This window comes from Panthera pardus, unplaced genomic scaffold, assembly GCF_024362965.1.
Source record: "Panthera pardus isolate Hobbes unplaced genomic scaffold, ASM2436296v1 HiC_scaffold_11, whole genome shotgun sequence".
NCBI lineage: Eukaryota > Metazoa > Chordata > Mammalia > Carnivora > Felidae > Panthera > Panthera pardus.
Window position 1 is genome coordinate 98500319 of NW_026526666.1, and position 23744 is coordinate 98524062.

The following is a 23744-nucleotide window of genomic DNA, read 5'->3' on the forward strand; positions in this document are numbered from 1 at the left end:
AAACCGCAATAGGGATGCTGCTTCCCAATGTGTCTGGAATCCTTACATCTGTCCAGACTCTTTGCCAAGGGTCAACAGGCTAAGCCTGTACCCGCTTTTTGGTGCTGATGAGAGAGATGTGAATCATCACTCCCTCACCTCTGTTCATCTGTCGTTCTTTGTTAGTCCTTCTTTGATGTTTTCTATTCTCCTGGTGTCCAAGGAGCAAGAGGGTAGAATTTATCCTCTCTGTTTTAATCGGTAGGGAAATCTGAGGCCAGGCTCGGGGGCATAGACAAACTAGTAGCTCTCAGAATCCAGGGCTGTTTTTTCCATCAACTGGTCTGGCTCTGGAGCCCCTCTGTCTGTTGACAATCTCTCTGCCTGAGAGATTGGGTAGGGTATGGGGTTACAGCAGATTCTTCTAGGGCGGACTTATTTTCGAAAGAGTGAAAATCCAGCAGTGGCTCTCCCAGCCCTTCCAGCAAAATGTTGTGTTCCCCAAATAATTTGTTTCCAAACTCTATGGAAGGAACCTTGTTGCTTCCAATGTATTCTTCTGTGTTAGAGAAGTGTACCTATGATAGCACCCTGTCAGACCCAGGGTGGGTCCTGGGTCTCAGCAGAGTGGGGGCCGGGTCCCTGCGGGTTTTGTCCTTACTCGAAAGTGCCTGTCCAGCCTCTTGACCCACTGAGTTCTTACCCTCCTCAGTGTACCGTTCAGCCTCCCCTCACCCAGTCTTTGAGATCCTTGCTGTTCAGGTCTGGTGGCATTTGCCACCCCCTTCTCTGAAGTCCCTAGAGGAACCGAGCAGCTACTGAACAGATGCTGGCCTAATTTGGGGGGTAACTGGGAGTTGGCCTTGACTTTCATTTAGGGGGTGTGATTATTTTTACTGACGGTTTCAACTTCAGAGTTGTCACTTGTAATGATAAGAAGCTAAGTTAAACAGAGCAATTTAAGGAAAACCCATCATGTACCATTCTAGGCTTCTGTAGTTGGGGTCAGAGAAAAGCCAGAAACTCTTAGAAGCCTTAATGGTGACAGCCTATTCATTGGGTCCTGATGTTCTCTGTCCTCCCCGTGAACGCCGATGGCGCTCGGGCTGTTGGTGGCACGCCAGGCTCTACTCTAAGTCGGAGTCACATCACGCACGTATAGCTCGTGACTGTTGCCGTCGTTCTGTCCTAGCTGACTACAGCACCAGCGAGATGCTGGTCAACATGGGCAACCTGCCCCTGGACGAGTTCTACCCCGCCGTGTCCATGGTGGCGCTGATGCGGATCTTCCGGGACCAGTCCCTCTCGCACCATCACACCATGGTAGTCCAGGCCATCACCTTCATCTTCAAGTCCCTGGGCCTCAAGTGTGTGCAGTTCCTGCCCCAGGTCATGCCCACGTTCCTCAACGTCATTCGCGTCTGTGACGGGGCCATCCGGGAGGTAAGTAGCTAAAACCCCACCCCTGCTCCCTCCGCCTGAGCCCCAGCTGGTCCGCTGAGGCAGATTATTTGCATATCAGCTTCCTGTCGCTGCCCTCTGCTGGCAGCTGAGCACCTGTCCTCCCTCCTCACACTTGACGGAACAGGTGCGGTTGGCTCGGCCCGGTGTCCTGGGTTATCCCCTCAGAATGGCGATGAATGGGTGGGTGGGTGGGTGTGTGTGTGTGTCTAGAGTTCAGTGCATTTGTTGGGGAGAATGTTCCACTGTGTGGACTTTTGGTTGCTTTCTCATGATTAGATTTAAGTCCATCAGTTTTGTGGTTGTTGTTTTAATGTTTATTTATTTTGAGAGAGAAAGAGCAGGGGAGGGGCAGAGAGAGAGAGAGACAGAGACAGAGAGACAGAGAGAATCTCAAGCATGCTCTGCGCTATCCGTGCAGAGCCCGAGGTGGGGCTCGATCCCACGACTGTGAGATCATGACCTGAGCCCAAATCAAGAGTCGGACACTCAACCGACTGAGCCTCCCAGGCACCCAAGTCCATCATTTTTAGTGAGAATACTGCAGAGGTGACGTTCTCATCAGATCTCATAATGTCAACTTCTCCCATTAGCGTTGATCATGAGTTCGAGCACACGGTTAGATTGGCATCTGTCAGATCTTTCCATCGTAAAGTTGCCTTTTTCGTGAGCATTGAGTAATCTGTGGGGTGATACTTCGAGACTACGACTGTCCTGTTCCCTGACTACCTTTTACCCCGTGGCTGAGTATTCATAGGTGACCCTTGCCTGAATCAGTTGTCACACTGATTGCAAAGTAGGGACTTTCTAGTTCTACCATTTCTTCGACTTTTAACAGCTGGCACATTCCTGTGAGGTAGAATTTTCCCCTTTCCTTCCCCACAGCTCCCTTTTGTTCTCTTTCCTTTCTCTGAACCACAGAACCTGCAGAGTGCTTCTGTGATTATTATACTTATGCCACTACTGACCACAAACCTGCTAAATAAAGTTTAAGGGGGCTTTTTTTTTTTTTTTAATGTTTTTGATTTTTTTTTTTTTTATGTTTATTTATTTTTGAAGGAGAGAGCCAGAGCATGAGCGAGAAGGGGCAGAGAGAGAGGGAGACAGAATCCAAAGCAGTCTCCAGCAGGCTGTCAGCACAGAGCCCGATGAGGGGCTCAGACCCACGAGCTGTGAGATCATGACCTGAGCTGAAGTCGGACGCTTAACCGACTGAGCCATCCAGGCGCCCCTTTAATTTTTTTTTTTTAAAGTAAATTCTGCATCCAGTGTGGGGCTTGAACTCACGGCCCTGAGATTAAGAGTCGGTGCTCAACCAACCGAGCCACCCAGGCTCCCCAGAGTACTGTGTTATAAAGATACTTGAATTAATTTTTCTGATCAGTTTTTCTCTCTGTGATAATATATTCAACTTGATGTACATTTGGAGGAAATAGTATCTTTTTAGAAAGTATATTTTCTAACTTTGTGCCTGGAGGAGAGAAGTGCAGTTTATTTTTATGTGTTCAACCTCATTGAACTCTTACTAATTCTAATCATCTAGCTTTTCACTCTAGATAATCATACAGTGTACAAAAAGAGAAAGATAGGGGGGCCTGGGTGGCTCAGTCGGTTAAGCATCCAACTCTTGATTTCAGCTCAGGTCATGATCTCACAGTTTGTGAGTTCGAGCCCCACATCGGACTCTGTGCTGACAGCGTGGAGCCTGCTTGGGATTTTTTTCTCTGCCCTGCCCCACCCTGCTCACGCTTGTTCTAGCGCATGTATGCTTTCTCTCTCTCAAACTTAAAAAAACAAGGAAGGAAGGAAGGAAGGAAGGAAGGAAGGAAGGAAGGAAGGAAGGAAGATAGTTCTAGTTTTTTGTTTTAGTCTGTAAACCAGTTAGTTATTGCTTTTCTCATTGTATATCCAGGACCTTCAACCCAATGTTGATTGGCTCAGTCAAAGTGGAAATCTTTCACCGTGGTCCTGATTTCAGTGGGACAGCTGTAAAGATTCCACTGCTGAATATAACGTTTGCTGTAGGTTTTTGGTAATTAGCTTTGAAAGGGTTATAAATGTTCCCTTGCGTTCTTAATTTGCTAAAGTTTTTATCACGAACAGGTATGGGATTTATCAACTGCCTTTTATTTGTCTGGCGTGATGATGGCATATTTTTTCCTCTTTCAGGGTGTTCATATGTTGAATTTATGGATATGTTCTAATGTTGAAGTATTCTTGAAGTCTTGTTCTAAAACCAGCTTGGTTATGATGTATTTTGTTAATACATTGACTTTATATCTACTACTTAATTGAGATTTTTTTACATCAGCAATCCTGAGTGGAATTTGCCTGTAATTGTTACTATTTTTTTTTTTTTACTATAGGTTCAAAGATCTGTTTATCTTTTCTGTTGCTTCTTAAAACAGTTTTGGTCACATTTTTCTAGGAAATTACTCATTTTATTTACTTTCTGTCTGTAGGTTTGCCTTCTGTGCACATTTCATAGAATTGGAATCATATGTGGTTTTTTGTGTCTAGCTTCTTTCACTTTACGTGATCCTTTTGAGTTCATCGTGGATCAGTAGTTTATTCCTTCTTTCTAGCTAAATAGTAATGTAATGCTATTATTGCTCGGAGGAAGTGTTTTTAATGTTTCCTATGCTTTCTTCTTGCGTCCCTGAGTTATCCAGAAATGGATATTTTAATTTGCAGATTTACAGGATTTCAGATTTCTTCTTTGGATATCTACTTCTGACTTAATTGCATTGGGTTTGTGATTCCTCGATGTTTGCTGAAACCACCTTAATAGTCTAATGCTTGGTCCATTTTCGATAAATGTTTCCTCCATGCTTGGGAATAGTGTGTATTTGCTAACGTTATCCACAAGGTTCCACGTATGTCGTTAGATTTGAACTTACTACTTGCTGCGTTCAAGTCTTTTGTATTCTTGTTAATTTTTTGTTTGCTTAATCTGTCCATTACTGAGAGAAGTGAGATAAAAACCTCCCCTTACAATGCTGGCTTTATTAATTTCTCATAGTTTAGTCAGTTCTGTTGTATGTACTTGGGGGGATATATTATAGGTACGTTCAAATTTAAAATCATATCTTCCTGATAAGTCGAATCTTTTATCATTTTGCAATGACTCTTTATATCTTTAATACCTTAAAATTTATTTTGCCTAGTTTTAATATAGCTACACCATCTTTTTTTTGGAGGGAGGGAGGATGTCTTTTATTATCTTTTTACTTTTAATTGTCTTAAGGACTTTTTGCTTTAGATGGGTCACTCATGATCATGATATGTACAATAATGCAGCTAGGTTATCCCTTTAATCTAGTTTGAAAATCTTTGCATTCAGTCCAATTACATTTATTGTGATTGCTGGTAAATTTGGGCTTATTTCTACCATCTGATCTAGTGCTTTATCTGTTTGTTTATTTTCTTTATTTTCTGTCTTTTTGGGGCTTGATTTAAGCTTTCATTTTCTTGTCTTTTGCCCTCTACTTGTTGGCCATCTTTAATTTTAATAAATGATCTATAATGGGATATTTCAGTTGTAAACAAAAGCGGACAACTTCTATCAAATTCCCATACTCATTAATAATTATTAGCACTCTGTCAATTTGGTTTCATCTTATTACTACCACCCCCCACCAATCTCTTCCCCCCCACATACAAACATTTTTTCTGGGGTATTTTAAAGCAAATTCTAGGTATCATACTATTTCACCAATAAAAAGCTTTTCCCCCATATAACCAAAATTACAAGACCTACAAAATTAAAAATAATTCCTTAGTATCTTCTAATATGAAGACTTCTTCAAATGTCCTTGTTTGTCTTTTTTTCTTTTCTTTTTTCTCTTTTCTCTTTTCTTTTCTTTTCTCTTCTTTTCTTTTCTTTTCTTTTCTTTTCTTTTCTTTTCTTTTCTTTTCTTTTCTTTTCTTAAGTAGGTTTCATACCCAGTGCAGAGGCCAACACAGGGCTTGAACTCATGACCCCCGAGATCAAGACCTGAGCTGACCTCAAGAGTCAGACGCTTCACCATCTGAACCACCCAGGCCCCCTCCTTGTTTGTCTTAAAAATGTATTTTTACATTTGGTTTATTTAAATCATAATCCAGATAAGGCCTGCACGTGGCATTCAGCTGATATATCCAATTGTCTTTCTGTCCCCCTTTTTACCCCACTTTTTTTCATACCATTTATTTGTGAAGGAAGCAGGTCATTTTTCCTATAGAATTTCCCATTCTGGATTTGGCTGATAATATCTTCAAGATGTCTTTTAACTTCTTGTAAACTGGTTAGATTTAGATGCTTAGTTAGATTCAGGTTCCTTCTTTTGGTGAGAAATACTTCATACCGCATACTTCCTATTTCAACAGTTAGTAAGCAAGTCTTTTCTAAATGATCCACTTCTAGTAACATAAAAGGTAATCGATGGGCTCAGGTACTGTGATCCTGTGTTCCCCAACAGCTTTTCTCCTAATCCTTTTAGTGCTCATTGAAGATTGTTTTGTAGAACCATTATTTCATTGGCAACTGGAAAACGGTGATTTCTAATTCTATTACCCCTTCTGGATTTATTAGCTAGCAATTATCTATGAAGAACTTTATGTTATCAACTATTTAGTTAATTTGAAATATAGTTCATGCAGGAAGGGCAAAATAAACGCACGATTGTTTTATTTATCAGTTTTTCAGAGTAATGAATCAGGTCCTTTGCAACCTCTCCAAGGTGACTCAGGCACCACCCCACGACCCCTGTTGTTTTTGGAGTATCAGTATCAACTTGTGTGCGTGCGTGCGTGCGTGTGTGTGTGTGTGTGTGTGTGTGTGTTTTCTGTTCATTGAAGGCACTGTTTTTTCTCATGATCTAATTATCCCACTCGACGTGGCTGTTGTATTCTTTTTACATTGCCAGTGGTCTTGGTCTTTGATCGCTTTCTTGCTTTCTGGCAAAAAAAAAAAAAAAAAAAAAAGATATATTGAGCTTATCAAGTACATTTCACTCAAGCCTTGTGATGGCCACTTTCAAGGAGCTATGGTTTCTTTTTTCCTTTTTTTTTTCTTTTTAAGTTCGTTTATTTATTTTGAGAGAGAGAGAGAAAAAGAGCATGTACACATGAGTGGGGAAGGAGCAGAGAGAGAATCCCAGCAGGCTCCACACTGTCAGTGTAGAGCCTGACATGGGGCTCAATCCCTTGAACTGTGAGATCATGACATGAGCTAAAATCAAGAGTCAGACACTTAACTGACTGAGCCACCCAGGCGTCCCCGGAGCTATGGTTTCTTTAAGTGAGAGATGGTACTTAGAAACTGCAGTTTGTGTGCTAGGGTGCTCATTGCTACTGACGTATCATTATTCTCAGCCATTTCAGTGAACAGACCTAGAAATAAGTAATTTTTAGAAAGAGGAAAATTAGGTAATGCATATTTAAGTTTTAAGAGTTTTTACTTTGATTTTATACTTGTTTCTCACACTGAAAAACTTGTTCCTTGGTTCTGACATTTCTATAATTACTTGCTTTATCTTGCAAAATACATACCTACATGTATCTTATATACATGTAAATAGCAAATGACCAGTATTAGTAATAACAGTAAGAATACTGAATGCAGTTCAAGGTTTTTTGCAATTTTTTGTTGTTCTTAGGCTGTGTCCTTTTGGAGATATACACCAAAATGCTGTGTTTATTTTTTATTTAAAAAAAAATTTTTTTTTTTTATGTTTATTTCTAAGACAGAGACAGAGAGAGAGAGACAGAGCATGAGCAGGGGAGAGGCAGAGAGAGAGAGGGGGACAAAGAATCCGAAACAGGCTCCGGGCTCTGAGCTGTCAGCACAGAGCCTGACTCGAGGCTCCAACTCGTGAACTACACGATCGTGGCCTGAGCCAAAGTCAGACACCCAACCAACTGAATCACCCAGGCACCCCTTAAAATGCCGTGTTTAAAGTTGCTTGAAATTCTTTGAGTGATTGTCCAACCAACTTGATTTATAGTTAAATTGTTTCTGCTTGTTTTCAGTTTTTAGAAATTTCTTTGAGGTTTTTCCAATTTAACTAGGTTTTCTGATTTAACTTTGAGGTTCATTCTGATTATGTAAGACATTAACATGGTTCCAGGGCCAAAACTATAAAATATGTTCAGTGAAGTCTGACTTCTCCCCGCATCCCTATTCCGTGTTTCTTCCTTCGTCTGCCATTTCCTATTGCTGCTATAACAGATCACCGCCAACTTCATAGCTTCAAACGACACAAATTTATTATCTTATGGCTCTGTAGGTCATACGTCTGACAGAGGTCATACTGAGCTAAAATCAGGGTGCCATTGAGGCCACATTCCTTTCTGGAGGCTGTAGGGGAGAATCCATCTTCTTGCTTCTTCTAGCTTCTAGAGGCTTCCCACGTTCCTTTGCCATCTGCCTCCACCTTCGGAGTCAGCAACATTGCATCTCCCTGACCTGTCTTCTGCTGTCAGATCTTTCTCTCTGCCCACTGCCAGGAAAGGTTCTCTGCTTTTAAGGTAAGGACGCCTTTGATTAGATTTGCCACACCTGGATAATCTCCACATGTCAAAGTCCTGAACCTTAATCACCTCTTCTCAAGTCCCCTTTGTCATGTATTGGTAGGTTCTGGGGATTGGGGCATGGACATCTGTGGCGTACCGTTGTTCTGCCACCGCACTTCCCCCTGAGGTAACCGGGCTTTGGTTGTTTTTTTTTTAATGTTCAATCATGTATTATTAAATCTTCTCTACTGGTAGTTAATTTTTTATTATTTTTATTTTTTAAATATTTCTTTACATTTTATTTTATTTTTATTATTTTTTTTAATTTTATTTTTTATTTTTTTTAATTTACATCCAAATTAGTTAGCATATAGTGCAACAATGATTTCAGGAGTAGCTTCCTTAGTGCCCCTGACCCATTTAGCCCATCCCCCTCCCACAACCCCTCCAGCAACCCTCAGTTTGTTCTCCATATTTAAGACTCTCTTATGTTTTGTCCCCCTCCCTGTTTTTATGTTATTTTTGCTTCCCTTCCCTTATGTCCATCTGTTTTGTCTCTTAAAGTCCTCATATGAATGAAGTCATATGATTTTTGTCTTTCTCTGACTAATTTCACTTAGCATAATAGCCTCCCGTTCCATCCACGTAGTTGCAAATGCGAGATTTCATTCTTTTTGATTGCCGAGTAGTACTCCATTGTGTATCTGTACCACATCTTCTTTACCCATCCATCCATCGATGGACATCTGGGCTCTTTCCATCCTTTGGCTATTGTCGATAGTGCTGCTAGAAACATGGGGGTGCGTGTGTCCCTTCGAAACAGCACACCTGTATCCCTTGGATGAATGCCTAGTAGTGCAATGGCTGGGTCGTAGGGTAGTTCTCTTTTTAGTTTTTTGAGGAACCTCATACTGTTTTCCAGAGTGGCTGCACCAACTTGCACTCCCACCCCCTGAGGTAACCGTTATGGTCAGTTTTTAAATTTATCTTTCCTTCTTTCCTTGGGAGGTGATGGCGCTCCACTCTGTGGATATCCCCCCGCCATTTAACCCATCCCTGTGGATGTATTTTACGTTTTTTCCACTCTTTTGATACTTCAAATAATCCTGTAACAAAAAGCTGTGTGTGCATATAATTTTTACCTCTTTTTGTACTTGATTGGCCTCATTTTTTACATTTTTAAAAAGCTTTTTATTTGTTTTTTTTAGTAATCTCTGCACCCAGTGTGGGGTGTGACCTCACAACCCTGAGATCAACAGTCACGTGCTCCTGTGACTGAGCCAGCCAGGTGCCCCCTCATTTTTTACACTTCGATCTTTGAACTCTTTGGAATATGTCCCCGTGTACAGGATGGATTCATGTTATCCTTCTCTACCCTTACGATTTTGCCTCACATGCCTCATTTTAATACCTAATTTTAAAAATGAATCCGTATCTCTGTCTTTCCCCAGAATAACATACAAAACTTAGAACGATTGCTCAGACTATGTTATTGTGAAGTATCCCTTTTTTTTCTACCACCAAACTAAACATTATCGCTGTTGTGTACAGAGACACTTGCCAACTCACTTCTCCTTATTCTGTCTCCCACCTCAGTGCTTCCTCCTAGCATCATTATCCTTCTGTAGAGCCAAGGCACATTCCTCTTGTGAACATCCATCAGAGTAAGCTCTCTGTTTCTGTTTTATCTGAAACCATTTTTATTTCACCCTCTTTTAAAATCCTTACTTAGCTGAGAATACGATTGTGGGTTCTGCAACTGTAGATAAGATCCCACGTTTTCTCATTTCTTTTGTTGAGAAATCATGATTCCTTTTCACTTAACCTCACTTTCCTCAGTGTCTGTTTCAGATCTTCTCATTGTGTTTGTTGCCCTGAAGCTCCACTATTGTGTGTAGGATACGGATTGCTTTCTTGCATCCTCTTTGGGATTTGTGGACTTCCCGAATATGAGGATTCCACCCTTCGATTTTTTCCTTGCAGAATTCGTTTCAACCTGTAGAGCTTCTCACTTTGTCCTTAATGTCTGTTAGTTTCTTCTCTGTATTTTTCATCTTTATCTCTCTGAGATTCCCTTCTAGATATTTCTTCACTTTCTGTTTCTGTTCATGAATTCCTCAACTGTGTCTTTGGACCTGTCCTTGAGTTTTTTGGTTCAACTATATATATATAATGCTTATTTATTTTTGAGAGACAGAAAGAGAGCACCAGTAGGGGAAGGGCAGAGAGAGAGAGGGAGACACAGAATCTGAAGCAGGCTCCAGGCTCTGAGCTGTCCGCACAAAGCCTGACATGGGGTTCAAACTCGTGAACCATGAGATCATGACCTGGGCCGAAGTCAGATGCTTAACCCAGGCGCCCTAAATTCTCACATAAATAAATGTGAGAATTTAAGCATTTTAAACAGATCTGTTTTATATTTTTATCCAATAATTCCAATATGTATAAAATCCTTGATGGGTCTGATCCTGCTACTTATTGTTTCTGCTGAGTCATGCTCTGAGTGGCCTGTCCTTATGTGTTTTATAATTTTGGATCGCATATCCTAGTCCACTGGCATTCCCTGGCTCTGAGGTCGCATCTCTCCAGATTTACATTTGCTTCTGCCCTGTGATCCAAGAGAACCTTAAGTTAATTTCTTGGCTTAGAGTTTCTCAGTCCACAGAGATGGTCCAAATAACCCATATCTAAACTCATATGAAAATGAACTGAAATTACAAGCTCTTGGGGGAGACTTTTTTCCTACCTAGATGTCACATCAAGGCTGACAGATGTCTTTGTCTCCTTTTGCCATTGGACAGCTTTAGGGGTGGGAGGGTCACCATTTCTCTTACTATGTAGCCCTCTGAAGGTCTGGCTTTCTGTGACAGGTTTCAATTCTCTTAGTATAATAACAATATTTATTACCTTTTATGTATTATCTTTAGGCTTTTCATAGTAAGGATATCTAACCCACCATATTTTCAGAACAAAACTATATGTTCTTTTAAAATACTAACGTTCAGGGGGAAAAGAGAAGAAAAATCTCATGAGAGAATCTACAGGAGAAGAAATGAGGTGGCTGCTGTGGAGGGGACCCTTGTGTGGCCGCTGCAGATGACTTAGCCACAGAGAGGCGTCCCCGTTACACCTAATATGAAATGACAGCAAGGATCAGGACACTTTGTCCTTTTTTCCCTGCCATCCCCAGCGCCCTGCTCTTTCTCTAGCTTTGATTTTCTACCTTTTGTCAGGTTTCCCATAACAAAAATTTAACTAAAAAACCATTATATTTAGAGTCCCACGTCCCTTGACCTCTGGAATGTCCTTTATAGAGAACATTTCACGAAAACTGTCAGCGATTCAATGAGGAGGCACCCAAGAGATAGGTAGGAACGGCCGTCCTGAGTTGAATCGGAACTGTGCCATGTGGTGAGCAGATTGTAACTGCTTAGAATCCATTGGTGTCCTTGTGGTTAGAGAATGCGTCCACACTCCCTTCGAGCCCAACCCTGTCTGTCCTGTCAGTGTCTCCTCATCAGATAATGAGTCCGTAAGTCCGTTGCTCACTATTTGAAACAGCACTTTTTATTTATCCCCAACTTACTCAAGTTTCCAAATGTGGAAAGAGTGAAAATATGTATGTTCGCACTAAATTGTCCTTATTAATGGGGGGAGGCAAAGGCATAGAGGGCTATAAAAATCTTTTGGGGAGGGACATTTAGAATATGATTCGCCACTGAATATTGACACGTAGCACTATCTGAAGATCCTAACAAGATAAAAACTATGCCCTAAAGACCTCTTTAGTAGCAGAGGTTGCCTTTCCCCCAGTCTTTTCATTCCCAGCTTGTTTTAGCAGAAGGCACCTCTTCTTAACTTTTGTACCGTATCAACCTGAACAGCTCTCCTTATCCCATCCCTCCCCCTGTTTGCTTACTGTTTTGGTTCAAAGTTTCTTAGAGTTACACTGCTAACTAATGAATTAAGATCTAATTAATTAATTACTATAAATGGACCGTAATAGTTAGCTGTGTTTTTAGAAAGTAAGTGGTAGTGAATTAGAACTGAAAAGACAAGACACATTTACATTTGATTGCAAATTTCCTGTCCGTTTTTAAGTCTTCAGTAACTCCAGAAATCTTTCAGTGATAGCTGGTGTTCATGGAGCACTTAATCGTATTCACATCCAGGTATTATCCCATTTTACTTAAAATAAGCCTCGGAGACAAGTGGCCTGTTACCTGCTTTTTCCAACCAAAGAAGCTGGGCGCAGAGAAGGTAAATGAAGGTCATAGAGCTAATAGGTAGCATCGTGGCTCACAAAAGCCAGTGTGGCCCCAGGGCATCTGCTGTGCAGTAACTAGCTCACCTGGGGTATGAAGCCACCTGACAGTTGTTTTTAGCCCCAACCACTGTCACCACCAAAATTTTCGGTTCTGGGTTTTTTTTTTCTTAGACTTACTCTCAGTGCATAGAATGGTGTGGAAACCGATCCCATAGTTGTTTTCGTTTGTTCCCACGGACTTAGGGTAAGCCTGGGAGTCCTGCGTCCTTTCTGATGCCAACTTGCTGACCTCTTCTCCATTCCAGTTTCTGTTCCAGCAGCTGGGGATGCTGGTGTCCTTTGTGAAGAGCCACATCAGACCTTACATGGATGAAATAGTCACCCTCATGAGAGTAAGTAGAAGTTAATATTTTGGCCAGTTCATCAGTGTTTGGGTCAAGGAACGTTCGGAGGCAGATTTGGATAACGTGGGCAGTTTGTGGCATGGGTCTCCAGAGAGCTGTTCCAGCCCGAGGATAAAAAGCGGGGCCCGGTTCCCCAGCGGGTGTTGACAGGGGAGGGGGTACCCCCTCAGAGGCTGTGGCACCCGAGAACAGGGGAGGGAGACTGAAGTCATTGTTCTGCCAGAAATAAACTCTCGAGTTTCTTGCCTCACACACAACAAAGCAATTTCACTTTACTATCACGACAGTGCTCTATTGTTCCCAGGAAAGCCCTCCTTCTTACGGCCCATAAAACCATGGCCTTAAGAGAGGTTGGAGGATTGGGTTTTCGTAGGGCTATTAAATACGATGAACTCCTGGCAGGCACTGAGGAAGAAGGCGAGGCTTTCCCCCACCGCCTTTAAGAGCATAAATGCCACCTTCTGACTGTAGCAGCACCGGAGGAAAGGCTCACATCCCAGATTTTATAACCTGCTTTAAGCAGGTGCAGAGGACTCCCCATCGGTGGCGATGTCGTTTTCCCGTTTGAGGAGGAGGCCTGCTTCCTGCTGTTCTGTATCATTTAAATGTCTCTGCTGGGGGACTTGCTTTGCCGAGATGGCTGTGCCCTCAAAGAATTGGAAGACAATTCATCCCCGATTTCTGTTCTTCTATGCCAGCTCTTTGTAGTTAGCTTGGAGGAAGCAGCAGGACTGAAATCAAAGTGGCTGACTTCAAAACTGGAACTTCCCAGAAACTGGGTCTCAGAACTGAAAAATCTCCTGTCTGTATAAGTAATTAAAACCACCCTTGCTCCCCAACTCCTGCCACAGAGGCCTCCATACAAGGAAGTTGAGCAGAGTGCTGGAGAGCAGGCGGATGGCCGGGGGGAGGGGCCCAGGACGCAGCCATGTGTACTCGTGGTTTGTACTCGTGGTTTGAAGCTGGACTAATCGGGGACCTAGTCCCCGAAAAAGACTTGGGCCCAAAACAGGGGTTTGAGGCAGGGAGCCTCACACCTGCAGAATGCAGCTTTCATTTCCTCCAAGATAGATAAGGTAGTCCAGGGCTCTTCCTTTCTGTTGATCTTGGGCATTTTCATGAGTGCCCCAAGCCTGGGACGAGAACAGTCTCTGTTAACAGTGATCCCTGGGCAGGCTGCCTGGTTTCTTTGAGGTAGAGACGCCCATAGTAGCACAGCAGAAAGGTGGGTGGGCTTTCTCTGAAGAAGGCACAGTGCGGTCCAAGTGAGTGAGCATCAGACAAACCGTGGAGGTCATAAAATCTGTGGTGTTTCTTTGGCAGAGGTTTTGGTCTAGAGAAAATAGCTTTTTCAGAGAGAATACTTCTCTCTCCGAGCAGAGAGAAATAAAAGTTTTACCAGCATCTTTTAGTATGGTTTTTACTTTCTGAACTATTAGGATTTTTTCAAAGTTGTAGTAAAAATACTTTAGGCTTCTATAAAGCCCTTCTTAGGAGCGCTCTCTCTCTCTCTCTCTCTCTCTCTCTCTCTTTTTTTCCCCATTGACTTTCCTGAATTATTTGGGGGCCCTAAAGTATTAATATGTGTGTGTTGCCGTCATCAGTTCAACTTCTGTCATCATTAAGTCTCCCTCTCCAGAGGTTTTAGGCAAGGTAGTAGGGAGCTCTCTTTTTGAGTTGACTTGAAATGACAGCTTTTCCTGGAGTCAGAAACTCAGACCAATTTGGGGGTACCAAGGCAGGATCTGTGGCCGATCAGCCAAGTTTTTAGTAACTTATATGGAACATGACTCTCTGGGTATAGAAAAAGTGCTCCTTTTGTGGCATCATCCAGGCCTGAAAATGATGTGGGACAAATGGCAGGTGCTGTGTAGCAAAGTCTAGATCCAGAAGGGGCAGGAAACCTTGTTAACACTGGAGTTACCCCTGGTAGAGACCAGGTGGTACCCAAAGTAAAGAATCCACCCTGGGTGACCTGGGAGCCCCTTGAGTGATGTAAGCCTCGTCACTCATTCACTGTGTCAACGTGTTCCGGTGGCTGGACTCTGCCGGGTGCTGTGCTAGATTCTGGGGAGACAGAGATGGCTCAGAGGGGTTTCTTGCCCTTGATTAGTTTATAGTCTAGTAGAGGGAAGGTGGCAAAGAAAATTAAGTATTACAGGTGCTAGAAAAGAGGAGGGCAGAGGGACCCAAAGCGTGTAATGGGAGGAGAGCGAGAAAGCCTTCGTGGAAGTGAGGCTTGAGCCGGGGCTAGAAAGACCACGGGAGCTTAGCGGTCTTAGGAGTTCTAGGCAAAGAACACAGGCAAAGCACAGAAGAGCAAAGCAGCCTGGTTGCATTCAGGGAAAGGCGGTTTAATTTGCGCACTGTGACCGTGACAGGGGCTACAAAGAGGCCCGGGGAGAGGAGGGTAGGCAAGGGGTCTGTCACGGGGCAGACTGCGCTCACTGCGTATTTCCTTCTTTTTGGACCATCTCAGTTCCTTGGTTCATGTTTCGGCAGAAGGGCACCTGGCTTTGCTTCTCTGTCTCTTCCCTCTTTATAGGAATTCTGGGTCATGAACACCTCGATCCAGAGCACGATCATTCTTCTCATTGAGCAAATCGTGGTAGCCCTTGGGGGCGAATTTAAGCTCTATCTGCCTCAGCTGATCCCACACATGCTACGTGTCTTCATGCATGACAACAGCCCAGGCCGCATCGTCTCCATCAAGGTGAGTCCGTGAGGGCGTCCTCTAGAGAGATTGCCGGCATCCCTCACAGTCCGGGGATGATCAGCTAAGAGCCGAGACCCTGCTCTGAGTGACAGGGTGATGCTCCATCCGAAAGAACGCTGATCCCCGAGGCGTGCAGTTAACAGGATGTTTACAGTCCTCCCTCGATTGTCCTTGTGTTTTGTCTCCTTTCATGGCTTATTCGTGGTGAATGTTTTATCCCACACCAGTTTTCTCTGTTGTCTAGCAGCTGATTCCGTATCAGTTGAAATCAGCTCAGAGAAAGCAAAACAATCCCTAAGCAAAATGAAAGAGGGGGGAAGTGCTGCCAAAAGAATGTAGTTCAAGACCACTTACTGAAGGCCTTTCGAGTCCCCACAGAATTTGGAGTTACCTAAACCATCACCCCCCTCCGTGTGCTTAGATACGTGGTGCCTGCCTGTGTTTGTTCATCACCAGCCTTCTGCTCCCTCTCGCAGCTGCTGGCTGCCATCCAGCTGTTCGGCGCCAACCTGGACGACTATTTGCACTTGCTGTTGCCTCCTATCGTGAAGCTGTTTGATGCCCCTGAAGTCCCCCTGCCGTCCCGCAAGTACGCACCTGCCCTTTGGGACTAACCATCACTAACCGCAGTTAAGCCTTTCATGTTCTGTTGAAAATGTCCCTTGCTTAAGTTCCCAGGCCATCTTTCCATTTGTTGTTGTTGTTGATACCTCAGCTCCCTTTATTTTAGTTCAGAAATGTCCCAGGTTGATGGAAATCTTAGCTGTCCCCATCCCCCTGGGATATATGTTGGATCCATGTCATGTGATACCGGAGAGGCCATTCCTTCCCGTTTGGTGCCGTTAAGATAACCCTGAGCCACTTCTCGCACTTGAGGACCGTATGTTAGCAGCTACTGTCGGTTAACAATTGCAGGGCAGCGTTAGAGACGGTAGACCGCCTCACAGAGTCCTTGGACTTCACTGACTACGCCTCCCGGATCATTCACCCGATCGTTCGAACCCTGGACCAGAGCCCGGAACTGCGTCCCACGGCCATGGACACGTTGTCTTCGCTTGTCTTTCAGCTGGGGAAGAAGGTGAGGCCGCACCCCTGTGTGAACGTGCTCTTCTGCCCGGCTTTGGGAAGATGACCTTCTCTCTGAAGGTCTCTATATGTTAGTCTGTAGGTCTCAGCAACTGTCAGAGAACTGAAAGTTGTTTGCTTTTTTTGTTCCTTCATCTGTTTAGCAAATATTTCTTGAGCCACCTCTGTGGGCTAAGTGCTGTTCCGGGGGTAACGCAGTAAACAGAATGGTGTCCTTGTTCTCATGGAGCTTCGATTCCAGTGAGGCAAAGCTAATAAGCACAGCCTGTCTCATAAGAGCACAGAGTGTCGGTGGGGGAGGGATGCTGTGTATTTAGGGTAGAGCGCGAAGGCCTCTCTCCTGAGTTGACGTTTGAGCAGAGATGTAAACATCAAAATCCGAGTGAGCCCACAGGGTTGGATCCCAGCAGAAGGAGTGGCAAATGCAAAGGTGTGAGGAGGCAGCATGCTTGAAGGGTCTATGGAATCACGGAAAGGCGTGTGTCTTCAGAGGAGTGAGCTTCAGGGGAAAGGCCTTGGAGTTCAGGTCATAGAGATAAGGCAGTGGGGCACAGAGATGCAATAGGCCAGCGGTTCTCAGATGTCCCTGGACAAGCAGTGTCCGTGTCAGTTGCCGGCAGTCTGTTAGAAATGCAGATTCTCGGGCCTCTGCCCAGACCTGAGCCAGAAACTGCCTGTGGAGCCTGGCAGTCCCTGGTTTCATAAACCCTCCAGGTTATTCTGCTGCTCATCAGAATTTGCACATCACTACCGTGGGTCATGATACGTACTCTGGCTTTTACCCTAGGCAAGTCTAGAAGTGTTTGCGGGCTCTGGAGCACAGGGATACTGTGATCTGAGCTGATTACCCTCAGCGCCGTGTGGAAGAACAGACTAGGCCAAGCGGGGGAGCGGAGAGAGCACAGAGGCCTCGCAGGAGCCCAGATGGAAGATGCTGGGATCTAGGAATGTAGTGCGTGTGTGCGTGTGTGAAAGGGAGACAGAGAGAAATGATTCTTCTGAATAACACCAAGCCACCCCAAACCCAAAAGAACTAGCTACAACATAGTGGCGGTAATGATCCTTTCTCTGCTTCCCACTCTTCGGAGTGGCATCTCTGACCTCTTCCCTCTTCTCTCTCAGTACCAAATTTTCATTCCAATGGTGAATAAAGTCCTGGTACGACACCGAATCAACCATCAGCGCTATGACGTCCTCATCTGCAGAATCGTCAAGGTGAACTGCACTTTCTTTCTGTTTCAGAGTCCCCCGTTGTCTTTTCTCGTTGGTATTCACGTGGTCTTAGCTGTGGGAGCACATCTAGCTTTTTAGTTCTGAACCGGCGACGGGCAGCCCATTTCTGTAAAGATAGCCAGTTTTGCTCGGCTCTCTAGGCGACCTGGGCTCTGACGCAATGATTCGGCCCTGCTGCCGCGGCCCGCAAGTGGCTGTCCGCGCGTGGACGGGAATGAGCCCGGCCACCTGCCGGTGCGTTTTTGCTTGCGGTCACCACAGCGTGCTTCTCTAGCAGCTTGCATGTGTTACAAAATCCTCATCTTCCTTTGTTTGTTCTTTTTCCCAACCATCGGAAAATGAGGAAACTCTTCTTGGCTGTAGGGCCAAGCAAAGCCAGGCAAGGGGCTGTTTGCCACCCCTGCTCCTGACACTTCGTCCCTTTGATCACTGCCCCCAGTTGTTGGGGCTTCGCCAGCTGCGTGGCTCATACTACGGAGTCCGTGCGGTCAGTGTGACCAAGAGTGACCAGCGGAGATGGGTCCGCAGTGGGGAGTATAGCCGACCCGTGGTTCATTTTGTCCATGCGTCAAACTTTTTCCTTCTTGTTGAGGTCCTGACGTTTCCAGAAGGTGGGACCCTCCCGGGGTTTAATTAAGGGTATTTTCCAAACTGGGAGGAGCTGCAGGGTTTTTCTGTGAATCTCTGGTTGCAGGGATACACCCTTGCTGATGAAGAAGAGGACCCTTTGATTTACCAGCATCGAATGCTGAGGAGTGGCCAAGGGGATGCGTTGGCCAGTGGGCCGGTAGAAACAGGACCCATGAAGAAACTGCATGTCAGCACCATCAACCTTCAAAAGGCAGGTCCATGCTTTCTGGGGGGACTTGGCAAGGAGAGGCCTGCTCTTCTCTCTTGTCTAGAACTCTTAGCTCTTGCTGCCACCAGCGTAAAACAACCAAAGACCAGCCCAAGCGTTTTTCTGAAACTCTAGGTACCGTGAACTTAGGTCATTTTGTCTGTCCCTAGGTGTCCAAATTACACATTTTTTTAATAGAGAGTAAATGTAGAACAAAGTTCTAAACTTCCTTGCAGCTTTGATAGAGTCCTTCGTTGTGAGTAACATTCTCATCTCTTACATGACTGGAGCAAAACCAGTGAGCTCCTTAGTTAGCACCGAGACTGATGCAGGCCCTTTAAAGCGGGGCTTCTCAGCCTCCCGAGACTCACAGGGCTCGCCGAATGCTGGCAGCGGGTGGAAGATACTTGCTCAGACTCAGGCGGTCCAAGGTCAGGCCTACGTTCTGCATTTCTACCGGAGTCCTATGTAAGGCCACTGCTGCTGGTCCACGGACCACATTTTGAGTAGCAAGCTTTTTCTTTTTTTAACGTTTATTTTAGTTTTGAGTGAGAGCAAGAGCGAGTGGGGAAGGGGCCTAGAGTGAGAATTCCAGGCAGGCTCCGTGCTGTCAGTACAGAGCCTGATGCGGGGCTCAAACTCACAAACCGTGAGATCGTGACCTGAGCCGAAGTCAGACACTTAACTGACTGAGTCACCCAGGCACCCCCAGCAAGATCTTTTAGATCTTTGCAGACAAATACCGGATTCTCTGTGCTGACAAAAGCCTGGGATGTAACCAGTAGTCTCACCATATATGCCACCAGCCATCCACTTAAAAAATAGGCGGGTTCAAAGCATCACTAGTCGGTCGGAGCAGAATAATGGGGACGTTCCTGACTTTTAAATACACACACCGGGTTGCTTATTTCCCACGTTTTGTATTAGTGTCAGTGCTTCTGGAGACTGTAAGCAGCTCCCTGTTTGGATTTCACCATCGTAGGAGTCTTCCTTCATTAGCAGTTGCCCCACAGCAGCTGCCCTTCAAGTGTGGCATGGACCGAGATAAAGAACTGGGCAGGATTGGGTCCCAGCTGCCCTGTTCTCTGCTTTTGGCCCAGCCCGTAACGATTTGAGCACGTGTGTGTGTGTGTGTGTGTGTGTGTACGCGCGTGTGTGTTGACACACAGCTTGGGACCACTGAGGCCTATCACTGACTGTTGAGCCAGGCTTCTGCACCCGCACAGCCAGCTATAAAGTGACCCCTGCTGAGAAACGTTGGATGATCCGAGAGGGAGGTGGTGAAAGACCCCGGGGGCAGGCGTGACGCTGCTGTCCCTCTGTGGAGTGTGTCCTGCTAGCCCGGGACTCCAGGAGAAGGAAAAGGTCACCAGTCACCTGGCACTCCCGGGCGGTTGTCGAGGCCACCCTGCTGACACCTCACACTCCAGGGAGGGGCCGGGCAAAGAGGCCAGATGCACATTTCCACCCAGATGTGTTTTCAGCCCGCCTGGGTTCAGAATGTCCTTCCAACCAGGCAGCTGGTTCTTAGAGCTTTGTTCTAAGAGCTTCTCTTAGAGCTTTGTTCGGGCTATTTTAGGAAATTCCCCAGTAGTCTAGTTTGCTTCCAGGAAGGCTTGCTTTCTACCCAGGACTTGGAGAAAAAAGCATCCCCCTTGCCAAACAGAAGGAAGAAAGAGCCTCTAGTTTATCTCACCTGAGAGAACAGAGCCAGTCCAGAAGGCCTCAGCAGGATCTCCGGCGCTGACTCTCAGACCCGTTTGTGCTTCCCCGTACTCGCGTGCTGAGCGCTCGGGGTCAGCGCGGCCCCCGCTTTTAGCCACTTTCAGAGCGACAGTGCGCCACCTCGGCCATCTTTCTACTGGCTGTGCTAATAGAGGAGTTACACGGGACCAGAGACAGAAAAACCATTCGTATATGCCTCTAGGATGCCCGCCAGGATTTTCAGCAGCTTTACTGTCCTAGGAGAGGCTGTCTGGGCTTACGTTCTAAATGAATCAGCTGATGTCCTGTCAACATGCGCCAGCGTCACCGGCTGAGGCAGCCCACGGCGGGTGGCGGCAGAGGGACGGTGGCAGGTGTCAACAGTTACTACAGACCCCAGAGAAGCAAGAGTGGGTTATGTTTTCAATGAAAGGCCCATATGGGGGGCTCGGCCTGTCTGATAGATGGCGCAGTTGTCCGTGAAGCTAAGCTTTCCAAGCACTCAGTTGCTACCGTTTCTCAAACGCTAACCATAACGATAGCAATAATAACTACCGACATTTGTTGAGTGCTTTCAACGTGTCAGGCACTGGTGCGAGCACTTTATGTACATTGACTCATTTAACTCTCACCCTACGAGTTGACTCATTTAACCCTCACCCTACGAGTTAGGTGCTGTCATTACTGTCACCACCGTACAGACATGGATGTTGAGGCCCTGAAAGGTTAAGTAATTTATCCAACGTCAGCTGGTAGTGGTGGAGCCAGGATTTGACCTGGGTGTCGTGACTACAGAGTCAAGTCTCTTAACCACGGTGCTGAATCACCTCCGCCTTACCCAGGCTCAACTTCACGTCATTGGAGGGAAAAGACATTAGTGATCCTCCCTTTTGTATGTCCTCAGCTTTTGAAGTGCCATGCACCGAAGGGGCGCCTGGATGGCTCAGTGGGTGAAGCATCCAACTTGGGCTCAGGTCACGATCTCACAGTTTGTGGGTTCGAGCCCCACATCGGGCTCTCTGCTGCCAGCACGGATCCTCGCTTCAGATCCTCTGTCTCCTTCTCTCTCTTCCCCTCCACCCCCTGTCAAAAATAAATAAACATTTAAAAAAAATTTTTGAAGGGGGAGGGCGCCTGAATGGCTCAGTCAGTTAAGCATCTGACTTCAGCTTATGTCATGATCTTGTGACTCACGAGTTCAAGCCCCGCCTCGGGCTCTGTGCTGACAGCTCAGAGCCTGGGGCCTGCTTTGGATTCTGTGTCTCCCTGTCTTTCTCTGCCCCTCCCCTGTTCGTACTCTGTCTCTCTCTCTAAAAAAATAAATAAAAACATTAAAAAAAATTGTGGAGGGGAGGCACCTGGGTGGCTCAGTTGGTTGGGTGTCCGACTTCAGCTCAGGTCATGATCTCGCAGTTCATGAGCTCGAGCCCCATATCAGGCTCTGTGCTGACAGCTCGGAGCCTGGAGGCTGCTTCGGATTCTGTGTTTCCGCCTCTCTCTGCCCTTCCTTCGCTCCTACTTTGTCTTTCTCTCTCTCTCTCAAATAAATAAATACACATTAAAAAAAAATTTTTTTTAAATGCCATGCACTGCAGAGCAGCTGTCCAGAGATCTTTTGTGTAGGGAGGAAGCCACAAGACTCTGGATAGAAAAGAACTTGATGCTCCCATTTTGTTCAATAGAACAAGGTCTAAAAGTCAAGTAAGTAGTGTCAGTCTTCTTCTGGGTTCAGGGTTCTCATTGTATGATCATTGAGAATCATGCATGTAGTTTTTCAGTTTGTCTCGTAACATCTCTCTTTTAGTTTCTGACATAAAATAATAGTTTATATGATGTCACTCACTGATAACTCATCAGAAGCCAGTGCAGGTCTGCAGGTGACCCCAGGGAAGTGAGAGGTTGAGTTGTTGATGGTTAGGTGGTGTAGCACATGGGGATGTCTTTCATTCCCTGGACAATTTCACTTGAGAACCTCTGCTCTAGTTTACTCAGTTTCCCTAGTTTAGGGAAGATCCATGTGTCTGTTCTGCCAGAAAAATCTTTTTTTTTTTTTATTAAATTTTTTTTTGAATGTGTGTTTTTTTTTTTAATTTTTAATGTTTATTTATTTTTGAGAGAGACAGAGACAGAGTGTGGACGGGGGAGGGGCAGAGAGAGGGAGACACAGAATCCGAAACAGGCTCCAGGCTCTGAGCTATCAGCTCAGAGCCCGACACGGGGCTCGAACTCACAACCCATGAGATCGTGACCTGAGCTGAAGTCGGACGCTTAACCGACTGAGCCACCCAGGCGCCCCTTGAATGTTTAATTTTGATAGAGAGAGAGAGAGAGAGAGCGCGCGCGCGCGCGCGCGCGCGCATGAGTGGGGGAGGGGCAGAGGGAGAGGAAGACACAGAATCTGAAGCAGGCTCCAGGCTCTGAGCTGTCAGCACAGAGCCCGACGCGGGGCTCGAACTCCCGAGCCGTGAGATGATGACCTGAGCTGAAGTCGGACACTCAGCCGACTGAGCCACCCAGGAGCCCCTGGAAAATCTTCTAAGAATATATTTTAGGGGTGCCTGGGTGGCTTAGGCATTTAAGTGTCCAGCTCTTGACTTGGGCTCAGGTCATGATTTTGAGATTTGTGGGATCAAGCACCATGTTAGGCTGTGCACTGATGGCGTGGAGCCTGCTTGGGATGTCTCTTTCCCTCTCTCTCTCTGCCCCTCCCCAGCTCGCACTCTCTCTCTCTCTCTCTTTTTCTCTCTCTCTCTCAAAAAAATAACATAAAATTTTTTTTAAGAGTATGTTGTAAAAATTGGGCTAGGCCAGTTTAAAGAAATGTCATTTTGATAATAATAGCAATCATTTTTTGCTCTTCCCTTCCAGCCGGGCACTTTAGATATTTTATCCCTTGATGCAGAAGACTGAGGCTTAGATGCAACACAAGTAATTTGCCCAGAGTGCTACACCTGCCGAGTGGCGGATCCAGGATTCCCACTGGTGTGCCTGACTTCGCAGTTACAGGTGCTCAGAGGAGCGCTAACTTTGTGCCAAGCACTGGTATAAATCTCTTACACATATTCAACCTAACTAATCCTTAAAACACCCTATGAGGTGGGACCTATTGCCCTCATTTTACAAGTGAGGAAACAGGCACAGAGAAGTAACTTGCCCGAGGTCAGACAGCCAGTGAGTTAGATAACAGCCGTTTGAGCTCAAGCTGCCGAGCTCCAGAGGCTGGACCTTCCCGCCCCGCTCCCTGAGCTTCCCCTGGTCATAACCCTCCGTGCCTGGAATGCTCAGAGTCTTGAGGAAAGTTGGAGGGAATAGATCAGAAAGTAAAAATTGGATCTGTTCCATTCCTTCTGTCCCATTCCGCCACAGTGCCGTGCGCTCTGGGCTCAGGCTCGCCTGATCGTAACGTGGTTCACGGTAGCGTGAACCTGAGCGTTTTCCCTCTCCCTGTGTGACCCTCTGCTGTCAGGTGAGCCAGTGTCCTCATGCAGAGGGCCCAGGGCCCATCACACACTGCAGGGGCCGTTAGGCTTTGTTGAACGCACCCTGCGTGTGACGGCCCCA

The 23744-nt window shown here is 45.6% G+C and overlaps 1 protein-coding gene across 1 annotated transcript in view; it reads left to right on the plus strand.

The window, feature by feature from the left end:
- Positions 1-23744, plus strand: part of MTOR (mechanistic target of rapamycin kinase) — a 132877-nt gene that overhangs the window by 30697 nt on the left and 78436 nt on the right. The window contains exons 19-25 of the mRNA XM_019461370.2: positions 1172-1422; positions 12508-12594; positions 15152-15319; positions 15799-15911; positions 16238-16400; positions 17531-17623; positions 18336-18482. Of these exons, the coding sequence (XP_019316915.1) occupies positions 1172-1422; positions 12508-12594; positions 15152-15319; positions 15799-15911; positions 16238-16400; positions 17531-17623; positions 18336-18482 (1022 nt within the window). The remainder of the gene's footprint in view (positions 1-1171; positions 1423-12507; positions 12595-15151; positions 15320-15798; positions 15912-16237; positions 16401-17530; positions 17624-18335; positions 18483-23744) is intronic.